The sequence below is a fragment of the Calypte anna genome, chromosome 12, assembly GCF_003957555.1.
Source record: "Calypte anna isolate BGI_N300 chromosome 12, bCalAnn1_v1.p, whole genome shotgun sequence".
NCBI classification, from domain to species: domain Eukaryota; kingdom Metazoa; phylum Chordata; class Aves; order Apodiformes; family Trochilidae; genus Calypte; species Calypte anna.
Window position 1 is genome coordinate 9,122,488 of NC_044258.1, and position 18,715 is coordinate 9,141,202.

The window sequence follows — 18,715 nt, forward strand, 5'->3', positions numbered from 1 at the left end:
GTAGACAGTGTGGTACTCTAGTCCCCAAGCAAAGAATAAGTGTCTACCAGTAAAAAAAACTAAAAGACAAATATTCAGGAGCAGTTAGGTTCTTCCACAAAAACAGGTGGCTAAAGGAGTTCAGAAAGTTTAACTTACGTGGAAATTAATTTTCCAAAGCACAGTTATCATTTTAGTATTATGATCTTTTGACAACTTAATGGTCAAGTAACACCTAGGAGGCTTCCACTGTCAAATTCTGTTTCATCTCCCCACAGCAAGGAGATCTTGGTTTGCATCTGAATTACAGCAGAGGCACAAGAACACCAGAAAGGCCACATTAGCTCATAGGAGAGATCCAGCCAGCCCAGTATCCTGTCCTGGCAGCAGACAACAGGAGATACCTCTGGGAGAGGCTGGAGAGCCTGCCTGTAAAGGGTAAATACTACCTATGTTCATTGAGACTACTGAAACCTGGATATTTTCTACATGAACAAAAACAAACGAGGGAGGGTAACTGCAAAGCAATTTCACGGGCTTCTCTCCTGCCAATAGTCATAGTTGACAAACAAAGACTACTCTAGCCCTGAAAATACATAAGCTGGTGTAAAGTTATCCCATTGTTCTGAGGTCTGATTAGAACACCTTCCAACCCTCAAGAAGTTTCCTTGCACAGATGAAAACACTGCAGCTCAAAATCCGAGTCCAAAACCCAAGGATTACATCACTAAGTGCTCTTAATAACAGTAATAAAAACAACCTCCAGTTATTAAGCAGCAAAGTTACAGATGCTAGCAGAAAGAATGATTTTGCATAATACATGAAAAAATAATCACATTCTCTTGGTTGCACTTGCATTTGAATGGAAGAGGGAAATCCAGCACAGAAATAATATAAGTAGGTGTCCTGGTTTGGGCCAGGATAAAGGTGATTTACATTAATTCAAAAGAATGTTGCTGAAAAATCATTACAATAATTTTATTAAGAAAGCAAACTATAAGACTTTAAAATAATTGGCACACTCTTGCATTATACTTATCCTGCAAATAAAAATAGTTAAAGAAAAAATTACTCATACCCTGATTTCTTTGTCAAATGCTTTAATAAAAGGTGATGCTCTCATTGTCTGAGTTTTGATAATCTGGTCATCAAGAACAGCTTGAATCTCATCCACAGCAGACAGAATATGAACACCACTCTCACGATACGCATTTGTGTTGAAAGAAATTGAATCCCATGTTTCCGTCATTACGTGCATTGCTTTCTCTAAGGAAAATTCCTACATTTTAAAAAGAAGACAGTTTATTTAAGTCCCTGCATTTTTTTTTCCATCTCACTAATTGAATATACAAGCCTAACTAGCTCAATAAGCTATTTTCCTTCAACAGCATGAATCAACTTACTGTTTTTCTTAGTTTTGTAGTGAAATCAGTACAGGTAGCAGTATACTTGAGAAATACTAGTGATGTAACATAAGATAAAAATATTTACACACTCTAATGAGACAAAGTCTCAGCAAATCGCTTTTGTTTCTTAAGGAGAAAGACAAGAAATTCTAGTAATCCACAGAAGCCATCACTAGGAGACCTGATGTTGGATTTTGTCACTTTAAAATCGCTATGCTTACCTTGCTTGCAGCTACACTTATAGCTTCAAACTCTTCCATATGAGGGGCTAGATTCTGCTTCAGAACTTTTCTCAGGGTAGTTCCAGAGTTTGGTGTTAAATCATATCCTACTATATTTGACATCTGCTGCCAATGACGAGGTTTCATGCCAGGGTTACATAGGATAGTCACAGTTGGAATATTCTCCTAATTAAAGCATTTATAAGGTCAAAATTGTGATGTGTATTACTTCTTAACTTTATTGTCTTTGATGTGCGTTTAAAAATCTCCTACAGTAGCTGATGATATGAAAATCTTTTTGAAAAAGTACAGACAGATACATTCATTTATCCATCTAATGTCTAAAGATGGTAGTAAATTACTGAAGAAATATAAAACTATTAACTACAGCCTTAGCAGTGTTACATTTGGCTTCCGTTAATATAACATATAGTCCCATTTCAAAGTTGCCAACTACATCATTGCTTCCCTGCATCCAAAAATTCCTTTTCTCCTGACCGTGTCCACTCTAACAATTCACACTCCTAAAACTGCAAAAATATAAAAAACATAATTTTATTAAAATCAGACAACTTAATCTGGGAATGGTCATTTAGAGCTCACTCTCTCTATATAATGAGTCTGACACTGGATCATCTACCTATGCAGAGTGCTGAATTTAGCATTTGTCCTTCAGCATCAAATAGCATCCCTCACATTCTCTTACCTTGAACTCTTTAATCTGCTCCAGAACTAAAGAACACATTTTAACAGTTGGATTTGCCTTTGTGTCTTCTTCAGGCTTTTCTCCTGCAGTTTTACTTTTTGGTGCCTTTTTTGACTCCTGATGCATTTTCTTCTGCTTCTGTGGGAATGCTTTTGATGCTTTGTATATCTCTCTAAAAAACTCATCAACCTCTGCCTCCATGCTTTCCCCATTTAGCTCCAAAAAGGCACCATCCATCCATCTGAGAGAAACCACAAAGTTAGAATGCAGGGTAGTAAATGTAGCCCAAATAATTAACACTTTGGTTTGCAACACAGACAATATAGAGATCAATAGTTATTTAATTAGAGAAAAGCTCTTTTTTCTATTTATTGCCATTCTACAGAAAATTCTATGTGCAACAAAAGGTGGCTTGCTCACACAAGTGTACTTGTGCATTTGTGTAATCTTCTGAAGTCACATACTGAGATCAACATACAACATGAAGATACACCAGACCTTTGTATTTTTGAAAGAAAAAAAAAAAGCCTTATCACATTGTAACTTCCAAAGAGTGCAGGAAATGGTAAACAATCTCACTTATTTTAGACTCGACATAAAGATTTTGTGGATATAGACAGCTCTCAGGTTAAAAACGAGTTTGATTATGTGCAGATTGTGAGCTTTCTAATTGAACTTTGTCCTTTTCTGGTGTATAAAATGGCTTCTAACTAACCAAATTTTATCTTCCACAGAGTTTATATTATAGACTTTTTCAGCACAACCACAGTTAAATACAGTAAGGAAATAAACTCCTTTACATTCCATCAAAAACCCCCAAACAACAAAACCACAACCCAACACTTTATTGAGCTGAATTAAAAATAATTTTACTTGGATTGCTAATAACAAAGGAATGTTTAAAAGAAAACAAATCCATATTCTACATCTATCTCAAACAAAACCAGCATAAGCATTTTTCCTGCTCTCCCTCATTTAGCTTCAAGAGCTAAAGTACCTTTTTTCTGTCCGTTGCCATTTAAATATAAGATGAAAAACTTTCTGATATGGTTCAATGTCAACTTTTAAGTTGCTGAGGAGTGGGAAGTCACTCAGTTGCCATTTGAGCAGAGTCTCTTCTTCATTAATAAGAGCTACTGTTTCATCAGCCTCCTGTATCCGTTTCTGTACGGCCCTCAGGTCAGCCACATACTGAAATCAAATAACTGTATTTCTTCAGAGATAATCCAGTTATGCTCTGAACACTTATCAAAACAAGATATCAAAATACAAGCTTTTGCATGTATTAAAATTTTAGAAAACATGAGTTAAAAACCCATTTCCTTATCCTTTAGTAGATAAACTGTGAAGAACCCAGATTAATACCAAGAGAAACAAAGTTGGTTTTATCATTACTGAATTTAAGAGTATAAAGCCATTTTCAGGATTTTTGATTTATGAGCTTTAAAATTCACTGTTCCAGGAGGCAGGCACACACATTTCTAGGTACCTGACACACAGTAAGGGCAACTGGGACTTACTAGCTTTGGACTTCTGTTTTGCACCTTGAAGTGTTTTGCTTCTACAAGGCAAAATTACTACACACAGTTGTGATATAATCCAATTAAAGTGCAAGACTTCTGGTAATCTGCAAAGTTTTGGAGCCAGTGGTCTGCTCTGCATTAGCAGTTTTAGGGTTCATAGAAAAAAACCCAACAATTTGGTATTTTTTAAAACAACAAATTTCTACAAATTATTCTTTCTAACCTGCTATTTTTTTCCTTCAGATCTTCCATACATCAAAAACAGGGAGGGAAATTCTGATCCCACTGAAGTTACTTGCAAATAACATCACTGGGACCAGAAATCCATGCAATATGGTTTACATAAACCAGAGGAAAAAAAATCATTGACTTGTGTAAAATTATCAGCCCTCGCTGGGAACACCTATCAGATACTTTAAGTTTAACTTTAAAGTAAACTTTTCCTTAAGGCCCATGCTATTGCCAATGTAATACAAAAAAAGGGAAGAGGGGGAAGGCTGGAGCCATTTTGAGTTTCTTAATTCTGTCTAGAGGCTAATAAACATTTTAGTTCAAATCTGTTAAAATTAATTACTACTTTTAATTCTAAGTTTCTTCCATTAACCATATATATTGAACAAAACATTTCTACCCATTTTATATTAATTGTTAATCTGACCTCTTGCATGCTTTCCAGTTCTGAGTATTCTTCAAATTCTGCCACAGAACGTGTCAGCTTGTCTAATTCCATCATCAGTTTCTCAGATCTATGTATTAGTTCTTGCTCTTTTTTAAGTTTAGATTGTGCAAACAGCTAAAAAAGAATTGATTTGAATGGTAAAACAGTAACACAAAAGTGGCTGAAAGTCTCGTCAGTGATTAACATACATTGTACCTACTAAATGAAACATTTAGAACAAACCAACACAAAATAAAGATTACAGGAAAGTTATCCTTATTTCTTCAGCAGTTGCTGTCCATACAGCCCATTTAAACTTGTACTACTTATACATCTTATCATGGAACCTGATCACAATAATCACAGCAGTTGGGATTGCCTTAAAAAGAACTTCTTCAGCAGAGAAACAACAGGAAAGCTTGAGCTGCTACAGCAGGAGGTGTAAACACTGTCACCAAACCCACTGGATAGACTACCAATAATACCAGTATTGGGATTCAATGTTTTTTGCCAAAAGAGGAGAATCTACAGCTGTCGAAAGCCAATGCTACTCCCCATGTATCTACTGCTATTAAAAGGAAGAATTTCTTGAACTTAAATACTGCTCTAAAGCACAAGGTCTGCACATACAGGGGATTCCAAACTGGGAATGTTTTAACTCAGAGGTTTATTTACTGTCCTTGGAGACATTCCTTAGTATCCAAAGACAACTTAGTGAAAGATATGATTCTCAACAGTGATATTTAAAACATGATTTTTATTTTAAAAAATGTTAAATGTTAATTCTTAAACATTTTTAGAACAAATCATTAAATCGATACTTAATCACAACAGAGAGGCAAGTGAACACCAGAAAGCTTTACCTACCTAACCAAAGAATAGTTATTTCTTTAACTATTACCCTGCACACACAGAAAGAATTCTAGCAAGATGAATACAGACAAGTGGAAGACAATAATCTATACTCACACAGAAAAAAATCAGATCTCGTGTATTTTCTACTAATGATTGCTACCTAAAACCACAATTCTCACTGTTCTTTTGATGACCAGAACACAACTATCATTTTAATTAAATTATTTCCAGTCCAGAGCACTAAGTAAGAGCCTGGAAGGTATTTTTTCAGTACTAGTCAACTGCAATAAAGTATATTTTCACCTTCCTTCAAGCTACCTACTATTAACTATAAATCAAGACATGTAGATTTGCTCAAGGTTTTAGGTCAGTGACAATTTTTCAATTACTCCACAAAAAGCACTCAGCTGATACAAACATCTAGAAATATGTTACTGATGCATGTCTAAAACAGTACAGCTCACATGATATGCATAGATGTATTTAGCCTGCTGAGGAAATAAATAGCTCAAATGAAAACCTAACAAGCCAGAATATACCATAAAGTAAGATAATGCTCTTACATCATCATGCTCTTCAAGAATAGGGTTAATCTTCTTTGGCCATAATAGAACTGTTGAATTTAATGTAATGTCTTCAGGAGCTAACAAACAAACATTTAAGAAGTAATTCATTTGTCGACAGCACTCCTATAAAAAAATATTTCACAAAACTTAGTAATCATAGGTCTGTTTAAAATATGAGGTAGGACAATATTATCTACAAAAATAAGTCTGAATTATGAAAAGTTAAAGAACTTTTGAAGTAGAGATACTTCAGGCGACTAAATATTAATGTTCAAAATACAAATAAAATTTAAGCAAATCCCTATGCTGTTTGTGAGTTTATTTCTCATAATACAATATGGCCCGTAAATCTACACACAAAAATGCTATTATTATTATTTTTTTAATAAAAATATAAATTCTGCAGAATGTGTGATATACTTAGACCTATTACCATAACAAAAAAAGTTGATAACTAACATGTAACATTACTTACCCAGTAACCTCACTGGCTGGCCCATGTTACACAATTTTTCAGTTTTGTTCTCCAAGTGCACACAAAATACTACTACTAATGCAATGCCAGCTATATGCTGCTCTGGTAAATTGCTTCTTGTGTGTTCAAATTAATGACTTATTTTATTCATTAAATTATCTTTGAACTCATGTGTCACATTTTCACAAACAGCATTTTAGACAGCCCTGAAGTATGTGTCTAGGTACAAAAAAATAAGTCTTGTCTTACAGTTTGTTGTGATTTAGTAAAAGCTGCATGAGGAAGGTTTTAAAGCTGCAGAACATGGGAATCAAAAATAAGAAAGACACATGGCATGAGAATGTGTATGAGCTGGACTTCCCACTTCTCCCTGAAGCAACACTGGGGGTACAGTTTATTCATATACACAGCATGATCAGACAGAAGTCTCTGCACTCCTGAATCAATTCTGTATTTGTACAGGTCAGCATGTTTTGTGAAAGATTAAGAATGAAAGAACAGTCATTTACCTTGATCCTTATCAACAGGTCCTGAATACCTTCGGTTCTGACTTTCTGTACGTAAGCTACTGTTTCCACCATTTCCTCTGTTGTCTCGGGAACTTTCAATGCATGTTCTCCAATTGCTTCAAATTCTCTGCATATCCTGTAAATTTATTCAACATAGTGTTCTGATCTCAACTTTTTAGTTTGAATGGCTTCAAGCTCAGCTTTAATGGAACTAAAAGTGCAAACTATTTCTTAAACTACAACCCCTGCACAAACTCCATTACTTCATGAAACTAAAGAGAGAACATGACCAAGTCAGCTGAGAAAAATATTGATTATTAACTTGCAATAATTTGTTTGGATTTTGGTGTATTCTTTCACAATAAATGCTCAATTACTTCTGGTAAAGACATGACCTTTGGTAAAGTATCATTAACATAGACAAAAAACTTTCCTAGTGAATATTTCATCATTTGGGTAATGTGGAATCCCCAAAACTTGACTGCAATTGTTCATTTTAACTGAACAATTCAAGATGATCTCACTCGTGATTTAATCCATACCTGTAAATTAACCTTTAGAATTTATTTTATTGCTTGTCTGTCATTATCTGTGAAAACCTAGATGTATCTGTCACGTAAGATGAGCTACTCTTTCCTTTGACAGTGCAGTCCTCCTGTATTTCATACTTTAAAAACCAGAACAGTAATGAAGCCTTTGATCTTTTAGCTCCTCCACTGCCTAGGACTACTAGAAGTTCCCCTATTAATGTTTGTATCTAAAGTAGAGGAAAAAATACATCAGCTGGTGCCAATTGTATGAGATCAATAGCTAGCTGTGAGACTTCATAGAACAGGGTTACAGTATATTTGCATTTGTTCTGTATCTTTCTACCATGCATTCAACACATATAGCATTCACAAGCAGAAAATTCTACTTACTTTTCAGCTTCTTCTCTGTAATTTGCCAGTATTTTGTCTGTTAACATTTTTGCAAAGGTGCTTGCAATATCAGCCAAACCTTGCTTTAAATCCTCACAATTCAAATAGATCATAGGAAAATGAGCCGCCTCTGGTAAACTCAAGATTTCCTTCTTAAGGGTGAAGAATTCATCTATAAACTTCAGAAAAACATTAGATTTTACACTTCAGAGATGTTATTTGAATACTTGGCTATACAAATTAGTGTTATACAATGAAGGAAACAAGCTTCTTTCAATTTACCACAGACTTTCAGAGAAAAAAAAACAACTATGTTGTAGATTTGTAGGTAGTCAACATAATTTTTAGCTTAATGCTAAGCACCTGTTAACCCCTGTTTATTGTTCCTGTATGGGTAGCAAGAGTTATAAAAACCATGGAATTATAACTTACAGCAGTATATTCATCAAAACTGTGTTCTTCTTCTTGAAATCTTTTTATTCGTGCCTCTGCAGTTCCATCTACAAGCCAGCCATACCTTTCAACTACAAGTCAATAATACCACATTAATTTTGCAATAATGCCTCCACTGTATGGTAAGGTACTTATTTAAAAGAAGTAACAGTTACTTAACATTCTTCTGTCACTCACCATAGCTCTGGAAGTATTTCTTTGGACCTTGTAAGTTGTCTGAGATACATTTTTTCAGTGTAGATGTGGCCCATTCCATGATATGATTAGGAAGCTCAGCATCCAGAGTTTCTGTGTCTTCCATTACCCAAGAACGTACTGTTTGGATGTTCTAATAGAAGTGCAAGTTCTCATTATTGAAATTTAAAACAGCAATACAGTAATACCTATATTCTAAAAGTAAGCTACAATCTACAGAAGATACTGTATTAGAAGAGTATGAGATCCTAACCATGATGAAGGCCAAGTGTTTTATAAACCTAGAACATTTTTCCTGATTTGAAAAGTTGAACAGGAAACACAGAACAGGGACAAAAAATAAGTTATCCAATCTTACATAAAATAAATTCTATCCTATGTGCAAACAGGCAAAACTAAACCCAAACCACTTATCTGAAAGTACCATAATGCATGATTGAAGTCCAATACTCAGTTCACAAGTATACACCTAAAGCCCTCCCAAGACATATATAAATATATATATACACATACACATATTATATATATGTATATACACATACACACTCACATAGACACAGTAGTTGTTCAGGATTTCTCATAGAAAGAAAAGGAATATCAACTCTAATTTTCCTTGTCTTTTTCTGGCAATCTTACTTATTGTTCACTGTAAACCATCACACATCTGACTAAGGTGCTAATTATATTTCTATGCAAAATGTTAGTTCACTGAAAGTATACACTGCAAAAATACTTGATTTTCCATCCATATATTTATATATAACATGTACATATATTTATAAATATGTATATGTATAATATGTATATATACAAGTCAGAATGCAATAATCACTTATATTACAGTACACACAGATTCTTCTAAATGTACCAAAAGGAAAAAACAAGGTTAACTTTTAGCTAAGGCTTTTTTCCTGACACTTAATGAGCAAGTAGTCAATTACTGTGTAGACATACCCATAGATTTGCAGTTTATAAAACTGTAGACTAATACAATCAGTATCAGTACCAAATTTTTATGAACAAGGAATAACAAAATGGGCTTCAGAGCCTGGAGTTCCAGTAGTCATCAAGATTTGTGATGTGACCTGCAGAGTGCTCATGGAAACTAAATACCTCAAGTTGCATTTTGCTTCCTATTACCATGGCAGTCAGTCCTAAATTACTGATACTTTCACATACAGAGCAGATATTAGAAGTTGCAAATTTAAACAAAGATAAAAGCACACCTGAAGAGTCTGTCCTACGCGATTTACTGTAAACAGAATTGCTTCTTCTAGGTCTTGGAGGCTTGGATAAAAGTCCATTTTCTTCTCATCAAGAGTCAATTCCATCTTAAATAAAGGTAGACGATTTCTGTCTTCAGTATCAAAATGTTTCACAAAAGCTTCAACTGTTCTTGACAATAATCCTTTCAGCTAGGTAATAACACAGATCACCTATTAGTTGAAAGAACAGAAAGCCCCATCCCACATTCCCTTAATGCAGTAAGCCAAGATTTCCATTAGATTTTCCAGTATTTTGGGCTGATTTATGGGTAATTGATACAGTGTCAATTTCTCAAATTACTTCAGTAGGCATCAGTCCCATCACATAAAGAATGTAAACTAATGAGGAAGTAAACTAACATTTCAGTAAAGCCCACACATTTTTTGCTACTAAAGTAAGTCTTATTAATACGTGCTTTCAGTATAACTAAAATATCTGGAATACACTTTCCTTTGATGTTTTTAATATGTTAATGATTTGATTAGACTACTGTTTCATTATTTTTCTATAAAGTAAGTGTCTAATGCCAGAAATGCCTTACTGAATGCTGAACATGCATATTCCCACTGATTATTATATTCTTAAATAGAACAATGTAAACAACAGATGCTTTAAGTTAACGAAATTATTTTCAGTAAACCAAGAAGTTAAAAAAAAATTGTGTCACTCTGAAATCAGTGACCTTGCTTGAATGTTCTTGGTTTTATTACTATTAACTAACTAATTTGGAGAATCCCTACACAAACAGAAAAAAACAACTGAGAAACACTTCATATAACTTCTATCTTGATATAAATAATCAGGGAGGAAAAGAAATTAACTTGCAAAGCGTTGTGATATTTTCCTCAGGAAAAAAAAATTGTTTGGAAATTTTGCAGAACTATAGTTGCTTGCATACACATTAACACTGCTGGACTTTCAGTCTGTTTGAGCAAGTATGTTTGCTTTCAAAGGAGAGAGACCAGGTTTTATTTATTTTTCTAGTATATAACATTTAATTGCAGTGCAAAGAACAGCCATAGGAAGGGTCCTGAAAATGTAGAGATACTTCCTTTTTTAAGTTAATTACAATCTAGTTGGTAGAACGAATACATATTCTGCATCTAAAAAATACAGAAGAAAAAACAGTAGACAAGACCACATACTTATTTTAAATTTGGGAATTAAAAAATACTTAACAGTTGGAATAACTTACAGAATTATATGCAAAAGACAACCAACATTGATTAAATAGGCCCTCTATCATATAATGTGCTAACTTGTTTAAACTACCCTAACTTCACATTAAGCTTGCCACAGAAAGATTTTTACCTGATTAGACATAAGTGTAGCCACACAGTTAAAAAAAGAGTCAACCTGATCCAATTTTACACCATCTAATGCCTCCTTCTCAGTAAACAGAGCAATAATTCTTTGGTACCACGTATTCAGGATCTCCTCTTCTGCTTTAGAACAGCTTAGAGACACATCAGTCTTTAGAGTTCCACAGTTAATTGGTTCTTTCAATCTAGAGAAGACAGTTACAGGCAACTTGATAAACAGAATTTAAAAAAAAAAACACAAAGATATTTAGTAGCAATAGTCTACACTGTATTACAAACCCATTCTTTTTTTAACAGCACAGTGGGAACCTAAGCATCACATCTGTAGGCTTAAATGATGGGGAAAAAATATTACAACCCCCCCAAAATAATGAACAGTTACCAATGAAAAAATATATTTAAAATTAGCTTTTTGAACATAATAAAAGGAAAAGTTTCAAGATTAAAAAAAATATTCATTTGATGGAAACCAGCAAGAAATCCTATTATCAGGGTTAGCACAGCATTCCCTACAGGTAGTAACACTACTAGAAGCCAATCCTTTAAATACTACTTCAACCAGACTTTTGTATGGAATATGGCATTAAGATTAAACAAACAATGAAGGGGTCTTTACAGAATTAAAGACAAAACATAGAAAGGGATGATACTACCAGCAATTTAAGCACCAATAAAATATTTATATTTAATAGAGATAATTTAAATGTATTATAATGCAAAGTACCCTACTCACAGAATATCAAATGACACATGGTAAAAATTTATTATAGAACAAACCCTACATCAAATAATAGAATTGAACAAACTTCTTTACCAGCTTCCAAAACCTGTATATGTTAATACCTCACCAAAACAAACTTTACCTGAAGCTGGAGAAATCAACTATGAGAAAGTTAGAGAATGCTACAGAACCAAGCTCCAGTAGAGTTTTCATTGTGGGGTGGAGAATGTGCAAGTTGGAAAGGATTTTTTTTTTTGCTTCGACAAAACTGTTGTGCCATGGGGCAGAAAAATCCAGGCCTCTGGAAAAACCAAACCCACCAAACAAACAATTTAAGAGCTCAAACAATACCTGAATAAAACATTCTTATAAATAAAAAGCAGTATTAAAAAGCTTATTCCCCAACATGAATAGTTATCTAAGTGCCATACACATATCCCAAATACATTGCAGTGGGAGCCACAAAGATACGCTGACCAGTTGGTCATGTTTTATACTCCAGAGTATTTTCAGATCACCTGCTCTTCCTGAAGGTCTTTCAGTGTAAACTGCTCAATCCACCAACTGCTCACAGGAAATATTTATCATTAAAATGTAGATGATACACGTTCTTGTGGAATCCAGATAACGATATTCTGTCTACCTGAATTCCTCTTCTATTTTGACAGAGCATAATAACCTTTCCTTAAGTACCAAGGTTTCACCTCATAACACCAAAGTCAGATGAAACCAGTTTTGGATAACTAAAGCCCTGCACAATGCTGCTGTCTGCCATAATACTGCTCCATACACACACACCATATTCCAAAGGTTGCTGCAATATTCTGGCCACTCTGAGCACTCATTTGCTACTCTGCCATTAGTGCTACTCTGTGTAGCTGCAATACATTTATCATAAGCAATAGAACAGTCAGTACTAAAATTTGGTAAAGCAGCCAGAGGATAATGTTAAAATGTGAGATCCTTTACAGACAGAAAAAATGTCTCATTAAGGGACTCCAGAATTAATATTGTGCCATAACTCTGTTCACGCATTCACGCAACCAAGTGTGTTTCACCACTGGGTTATCTGCTAACTTAATCCACTCACAGGGGGGATGAAGGCAAAGGTGCCTCCTCATCTTCAAGTCCTGCTATATCTGGTTTATTAAGAACACGTCGCACTAGGAAAATAAAGTAATATATTAGAAGAAAATTAAACCACTGTATAAACAAGTAAATAGTATGATGGAAAAGTAAATATCATTCACATCTTCAAAACAAATTCTCCTAGAAGTTAATCCAAAATTACAGCTTTGGCTAAATATCTGTACAGGTTCAGGTGGCTTAATTCCATTTCTGTCCCCTATTCATGAAGGTTTTCTGATAGACTAACGTATAAATAATGAAGTACTTCATGCAATTTCAACACTGGGAGCTTGGTTGGTTACTGAACAGGATCCCCAGCACAGTGGAGCACCAAGCCTGCCAGAGTTCAAGAGCATCAGGATGATGCTGTTAGTTGCATGGTTTAGTTTTAGGTAGTCCTGTGAGGAGCCAGGGGTTGGACTCAATGATCCTCATAGTTCCTTTCTGACTTTAAATATTCAATGATTTTAAGTATTTATGGCCATTTTGTTAAATACAGTTTTGGTGGGATACTATACATATATACATGATTATCCCACTGATGACATTAGAAAGTTAGACCTATATCAAAATGTGTATTTTTTAAATATGCATTTTTAAAAAGATCAAAAATGTTGACAAAATTTGGCTCAATTTCAGAAATTATAAATGTATCTTTAAAAAATAATTTAAGAGGAAGTCACTTTCAAAACTATAGTTCATTAAACTTTTAAAATGCTTTAAAAAATCAAGTGTCTTGTGTGAGTCATATTTGAAAATAGCTAATTATCTTTGTAGATTTTCATTGCTAACCTCCTCACACATAGAAAGCAGCATCAGGAAACCTAAGGAAGGTGCTTGGGGATGGACAGCTTAAAAAAGGGTGCTGTCCTTGAAGAGGGAAAAAAGAAAAAAAAAATTGGTACATGAGTTTCTGCTTTCTTTAGTAGAAAAGAGCAATACATTTTTGCACCAAATTAACAAAACATGTTAAAAAAAAAAATCAATGAAATAAGGTTATCAGCAATCAACCTTTTTCTTGTTAAGTTCACATTTGCCTTTTTTTGAGCTACACCTCCAGCTGTTTAACTGTTTAGTAGTACGAATATAATCAGCAAGTGTTTCCCTGACAATACAGCAAATACATATTTGATGAAGTAGAAAGAAATCAGTGTTTAATTATATAGGTCATGCCTGGTAGAAAAAACAATCTAGAAAAATTCTTTTTAGAGGGAGAACATGGAACAGCTAATAATAAATATACGCATTAATATATTAATAATAGTATTGTGTAGTTTCCGGTACTTACCTGTACATCTTCTCATGCTCGTTTCATAATCATTTATTACCTCCCCTAAAAGCTTTTCAGCTAACAGCTTGTTATTTTTGCTTTCCATAAGCGATGGTGGCACCATGCTGAGCATAGACATCAACCACTGCTGCTGAATGGGAACCATCGGGTTACTTCGCACACGGTCCTTCATGAAGAGATAGTCCCTCTGGAAGGACAGGATGGGCAGAGTCCAAGAACTGCTGGTGTCACTATTTTTGCATCAGGTAAGCCTAATGACATCCATTCACCTTGGCTGGTAGAACTGTCTCCCTGCCTCAATCCTTAAAGACTGTACTTGTTAGTATGGCCGTTTCCTTTCTACCAAAGCTCCTGACTGATGATAGAACAGTTAAAGGATGATGATGTTGCTCTTTGGACCAACATTTATCTGGCAAAAAGTACACACAAATGAGGGTGGGATGGTTTTTGCCAAAGAAATGGGTACTTGCACTTTTGAGTGGCAGGTTTGTTGCAAAATAAAAAAGAGATCTGAATCTCTAGTCTCCAGATTGAGTTTACCTAACATTGGCTAAGAAAAACACATACTTCCTTAAGCTACTTAATACAAACATTTCAATGCTAACTTGAGTTTAAAGTGGTTCTCTGAGGTAAAGTATTATTTTTAAAACTACAAACAAATTCTAGGATTTGTCCACATTCTTAAAATTAGGTGAACAATGTCAAAGACTACTTTTTGTACAACCTAAATTATGGTCTATGACCTCAGCTGAAAAAAAATAATGTGAAGCTTGTCAGAATTTCTTCTAAGTAATGAACTTTGAGGCTTAGATTAAAACTCAAATTATTGCTGGGCATACTTCTGGTAATAGAAAAATACTTTTCTTTTGCTAAACTACACCAAAGGGTTCCTATTTTGCTTCCTCTTCTTTTTTTCCCCCCCAACAAAACTACCAAAAAAGCTCTTCCTGTTTAACCACCATTAATTCCTATTAACATACTCAACCCCTCTGAATAGAAGCCATTCACTCATTGTCTACAAAAAGCTGAAGAATTTAACTTACTTTTTGTTTTCTCTCCTCATTGATCATCTGTATAAAAAGAAAGAGTAAATCCTAATGTATTAAGAACATGTAAACAACAAAAAAAAAAGACAAATACAAAATGCAAATACTACTTCTAAATATTTTATTCTGTAAATTTACAGCTATCAATTTCAATGGGACTACACAAGCATATACATGTACTTATGGATTATCAAGCATTGAGTTAAGTGTAAGTAAGGACATACTAGTACTAGGAAGCGTAAATGCCCCAACAATAAAGTATGACACACACAATAGTTAAAATTTTAGGAAATCTCTCACAGTGAAAGGTAGTTCTGGAATAGGAGGTGGAGGCTCTCTGTAATCTTTTTCTTCCATGGCTATGTGATATTCTTGAAAAGCTCGATCAACTCTAAAGTAAAATGCAGAGTCAGAAGTGCATTAAAATACTGATGAAGAAGCCTGTCAGAAGCAGACTCACGTTTGGATCATTGATACAAAAGCAACTAATCCAGACTGATTATCATCAAAATCTCATGTGATTCTCGTCAAAAAAGGTTTTCATAAAGACAAAGGATTTTTCCTTCTCAGTCTATCAAAGACAATGTTTAAAACATGAAGGTCACTTTCTCCTTACAACTCACCCCAACACACATACCTCAAGCAGAATTTGGGTGCTGTGAAAGAAAAAAAACATTAAAGATTCCATCAAATGTTCTTCTACTCTTAGTGATTTTAGATAGAAAGTGTTCAGTACTGAAACAGTGACATCCAGAACCTTTAAAATTAATAAATCTCATTTCTCAGATGTCGAATGTGCCATGTTTCTTTCATCTAAATTTCAATATTCATTGAATTCCATGAAACTCACAGTATCTGATTAAGCATCTTTTGCTGTTCGTTGCATCTTCGGTATTTCAGCATTTTATTCAGTACTGGTGACGAATCAGACGTCACTGATGAAGGTAAAACAGTGGGAGAAAATAAAGTCCTCAAAGTCTTTTCATTGGAAGGTTCTCCCTCCGCGTGCGCCATCTGAAACCACAACAAAACCAAGATTCTAAAATACAATAAACTGTGTACAAAGTCTACAATACTAAAGAAAGATGGTAAAGTTCTAGTAACACGAGATTAGAATACTACATAAAAGTTCTGTTACAAATCTCCTTAAGTGCTACCAGCTGTGCACACCAGAAAAGGAGCCTTTTTAGCCCACCCCAGCTGACTGCACCAGAGGAGCCTTGCTGGAGGCACATTACCTGTTCTGATGTGGCCCTGCTCCCCCTGTGGCTTCAGTAAGTGACTACCTACTCCTTTTTCTCCTGATCACTAAAAAAAAGTTGCTGCCTCATGAAGTCTACCCATGCTAGTTAACATGGAACAAACTTGGACAAGACTGACCTCTTAAAGTTCTGAGGGAAAAAATGCCCCAAACCCAACCTTGATATTTAATATTACTGTAAAGATAAAGCTGCAGCAAAATTTCTAATATAACATCCTAGAAGTCTCCTGGAGTGAGAGGCAGTCTTTAAAGGAAGATTAACAAAAATCAAAATTACCTCAATAGAGACTTACAGCTTTATCACGATGTCAAACAAATAGGAGTAAAATTATGAGAAAGTTATTCGTTATGCACTCTACCACTGTTAAAGACAACAGAAAAAAATACAGGAAATTATCAAGAAAGCATTTAATAAAAACAGCTAGCACCGCATTCTTCTTTTCATGTTTCTCAAGGAAAAAAAATAAGCTTATTTTCTATGTGCAAAGTATTAATTAGAAGTTCTATTATATATGTGGAAGGATAAGAAACAGCATGATTTGTTTTCATTTTTTTAGAAGGAGCAGTGCAAAACTGGGTACTACTCAGAAACAACTTTACTATGCTTGAAGTCTTCTGATGACTTGAGAACTCTAAAAGTCCACCAAAGTGGAATATCCCTAGTTACAGTGTTTTAAGTATTTACCTAAAGCACAGCAGGGCATAATTCTGTTTGAACAGCTGGAAACGTTTATCTAAGCTACAGAAACAAGTGTCTCCATAAACACCAAGGCTGATAGCACTTGCGTTCCTTTACACTGCAGCAACTCCAGGCTCTCTAGTTTAATATTCACTTACAGTATGCCAAGGTGTGCATCTGCACAAGGCCAAACTGAGTAAATACCACACTGAGATTACTAAAATTAAAGAGACAACCAAGGTGTTAATGCGACTCAGGGAATGTGGCTAGATCCCTGTAGATGCAGACTCCCAACGAAGAGGCTTGTAATTTGTGGGGGTGGCTATTGGATTTACGCAGATGGGAGATTTGGTTGTAACCACAGTTGTGGGTAGTTGGGCTGTACAAGAGAAAATCTGAGACAGGTGTGGGTTTGAAACAGCAATGCTAATTTGGGGGTGAGATGAAGATGTGAAGCAAGCAGCCATGATTAAGAATACTTTGCAGCCAAAATTCCCTAAAAGCCTCATATAAAGACAGACTTTTAGAAAAAGAAAGAGAGAGAAAGAAAAGAAAGAGAGGGCGGGCAGGCAGGCGAGAGGGGGGAGAGAGGGAGGAAAAACAAGCACAGAGTGTGTGACTGAGCTCAGGTTTACTACAATACTATGCTTCTATATGTCACAGCTTAACAAGACAGAAAATTAGCTCTACCCTGGCCCAAACCAGGACACTATAGCGGCTTAAGTCTTGCTTGCAGCCGAGTACGACTATCCCCAAAGATTCAAGGCAAGGTTCCCCTGGAATCACAAACTCACAACTGGATTTCAACAGCCCCTCAGAGAGGAACGCCAAAGTTACCTCCTAAATTAACGGTATGTCCTAGAAACGCGTTAAAAAGGCTGGTGGTGGAGACACTAAATGAAACACAAATAAAGCTCAGCTAAAGAGCGCCGAGCCAATTTCTCGGCGCTTCCTCTGCCCAGATGTACGCGAGCGCGCAACCTGTCGGTGCGGGGGGTAGGACAGCACTCACCCCTGCAACAGCCCCAGCCCCCCACCCCACACCGCCCTCACCTCTCCTGCTGTCCCGGGGGTCGCCGGGCAGGACGGCGGCGCGGAGACGGCTCGGGACAACAGCGCGGTTGCCACGGAGCGGAGGCGGCCCTGAGGCAGCGGGAGGGGCGAGGCGAAGCCGGCCCCGGGAGCATCGCGGCGGCTCTGCCGGCAGCAGCTGCTCGCTCGCTTACCCAGCACCGCGTCCCTTGCCCGGTGCCGTGTCAAACACCACACACACAGCTGGTGTTTCAAACCCCTCTCCCACGACCCACAAGCGGAGCAGATTAGGGCCCGCACCACCCACCCCCTGTAGCGAAGCCTTAACGAGGCCCCTCGCACCTGTGGGCATTAACCACGGCCCCGCGCAGCTCCCTGAAAAAACATTGATTTCGCACCCAGACCTCTGCGTTCAGCCCAGGCTTCTGCTTTGAAAATAAAGGGGCACAGAGCCCTTAAAAAAAGATACAGTTACCAAGGTTCACCTGCCCAAAACAGAATCC

General features: G+C 35.9%; 1 protein-coding gene across 1 annotated transcript in view; it reads right to left on the minus strand.

Annotated features, from left to right (window-relative positions):
* Positions 1-18,285, minus strand: part of DNAH12 (dynein axonemal heavy chain 12) — a 58,960-nt gene extending 40,675 nt beyond the window's left edge. The window contains exons 1-19 of the mRNA XM_030458654.1: positions 18,234-18,285; positions 16,091-16,254; positions 15,541-15,631; positions 15,238-15,264; positions 14,192-14,381; positions 12,866-12,938; positions 11,918-12,076; positions 11,044-11,239; positions 9,693-9,881; positions 8,449-8,599; positions 8,251-8,342; positions 7,819-7,997; positions 6,899-7,034; positions 5,912-6,037; positions 4,494-4,628; positions 3,310-3,503; positions 2,313-2,553; positions 1,607-1,792; positions 1,058-1,258 (exon numbers count right to left, since the gene is read on the minus strand). Coding sequence (XP_030314514.1) covers positions 1,058-1,258; positions 1,607-1,792; positions 2,313-2,553; positions 3,310-3,503; positions 4,494-4,628; positions 5,912-6,037; positions 6,899-7,034; positions 7,819-7,997; positions 8,251-8,342; positions 8,449-8,599; positions 9,693-9,881; positions 11,044-11,239; positions 11,918-12,076; positions 12,866-12,938; positions 14,192-14,381; positions 15,238-15,264; positions 15,541-15,631; positions 16,091-16,254 — 2,730 coding nt within the window. The 5' untranslated portion in view covers positions 18,234-18,285. The remainder of the gene's footprint in view (positions 1-1,057; positions 1,259-1,606; positions 1,793-2,312; positions 2,554-3,309; positions 3,504-4,493; positions 4,629-5,911; positions 6,038-6,898; positions 7,035-7,818; positions 7,998-8,250; positions 8,343-8,448; positions 8,600-9,692; positions 9,882-11,043; positions 11,240-11,917; positions 12,077-12,865; positions 12,939-14,191; positions 14,382-15,237; positions 15,265-15,540; positions 15,632-16,090; positions 16,255-18,233) is intronic.
* Between the last annotated feature and the right edge of the window lie 430 nt (positions 18,286-18,715).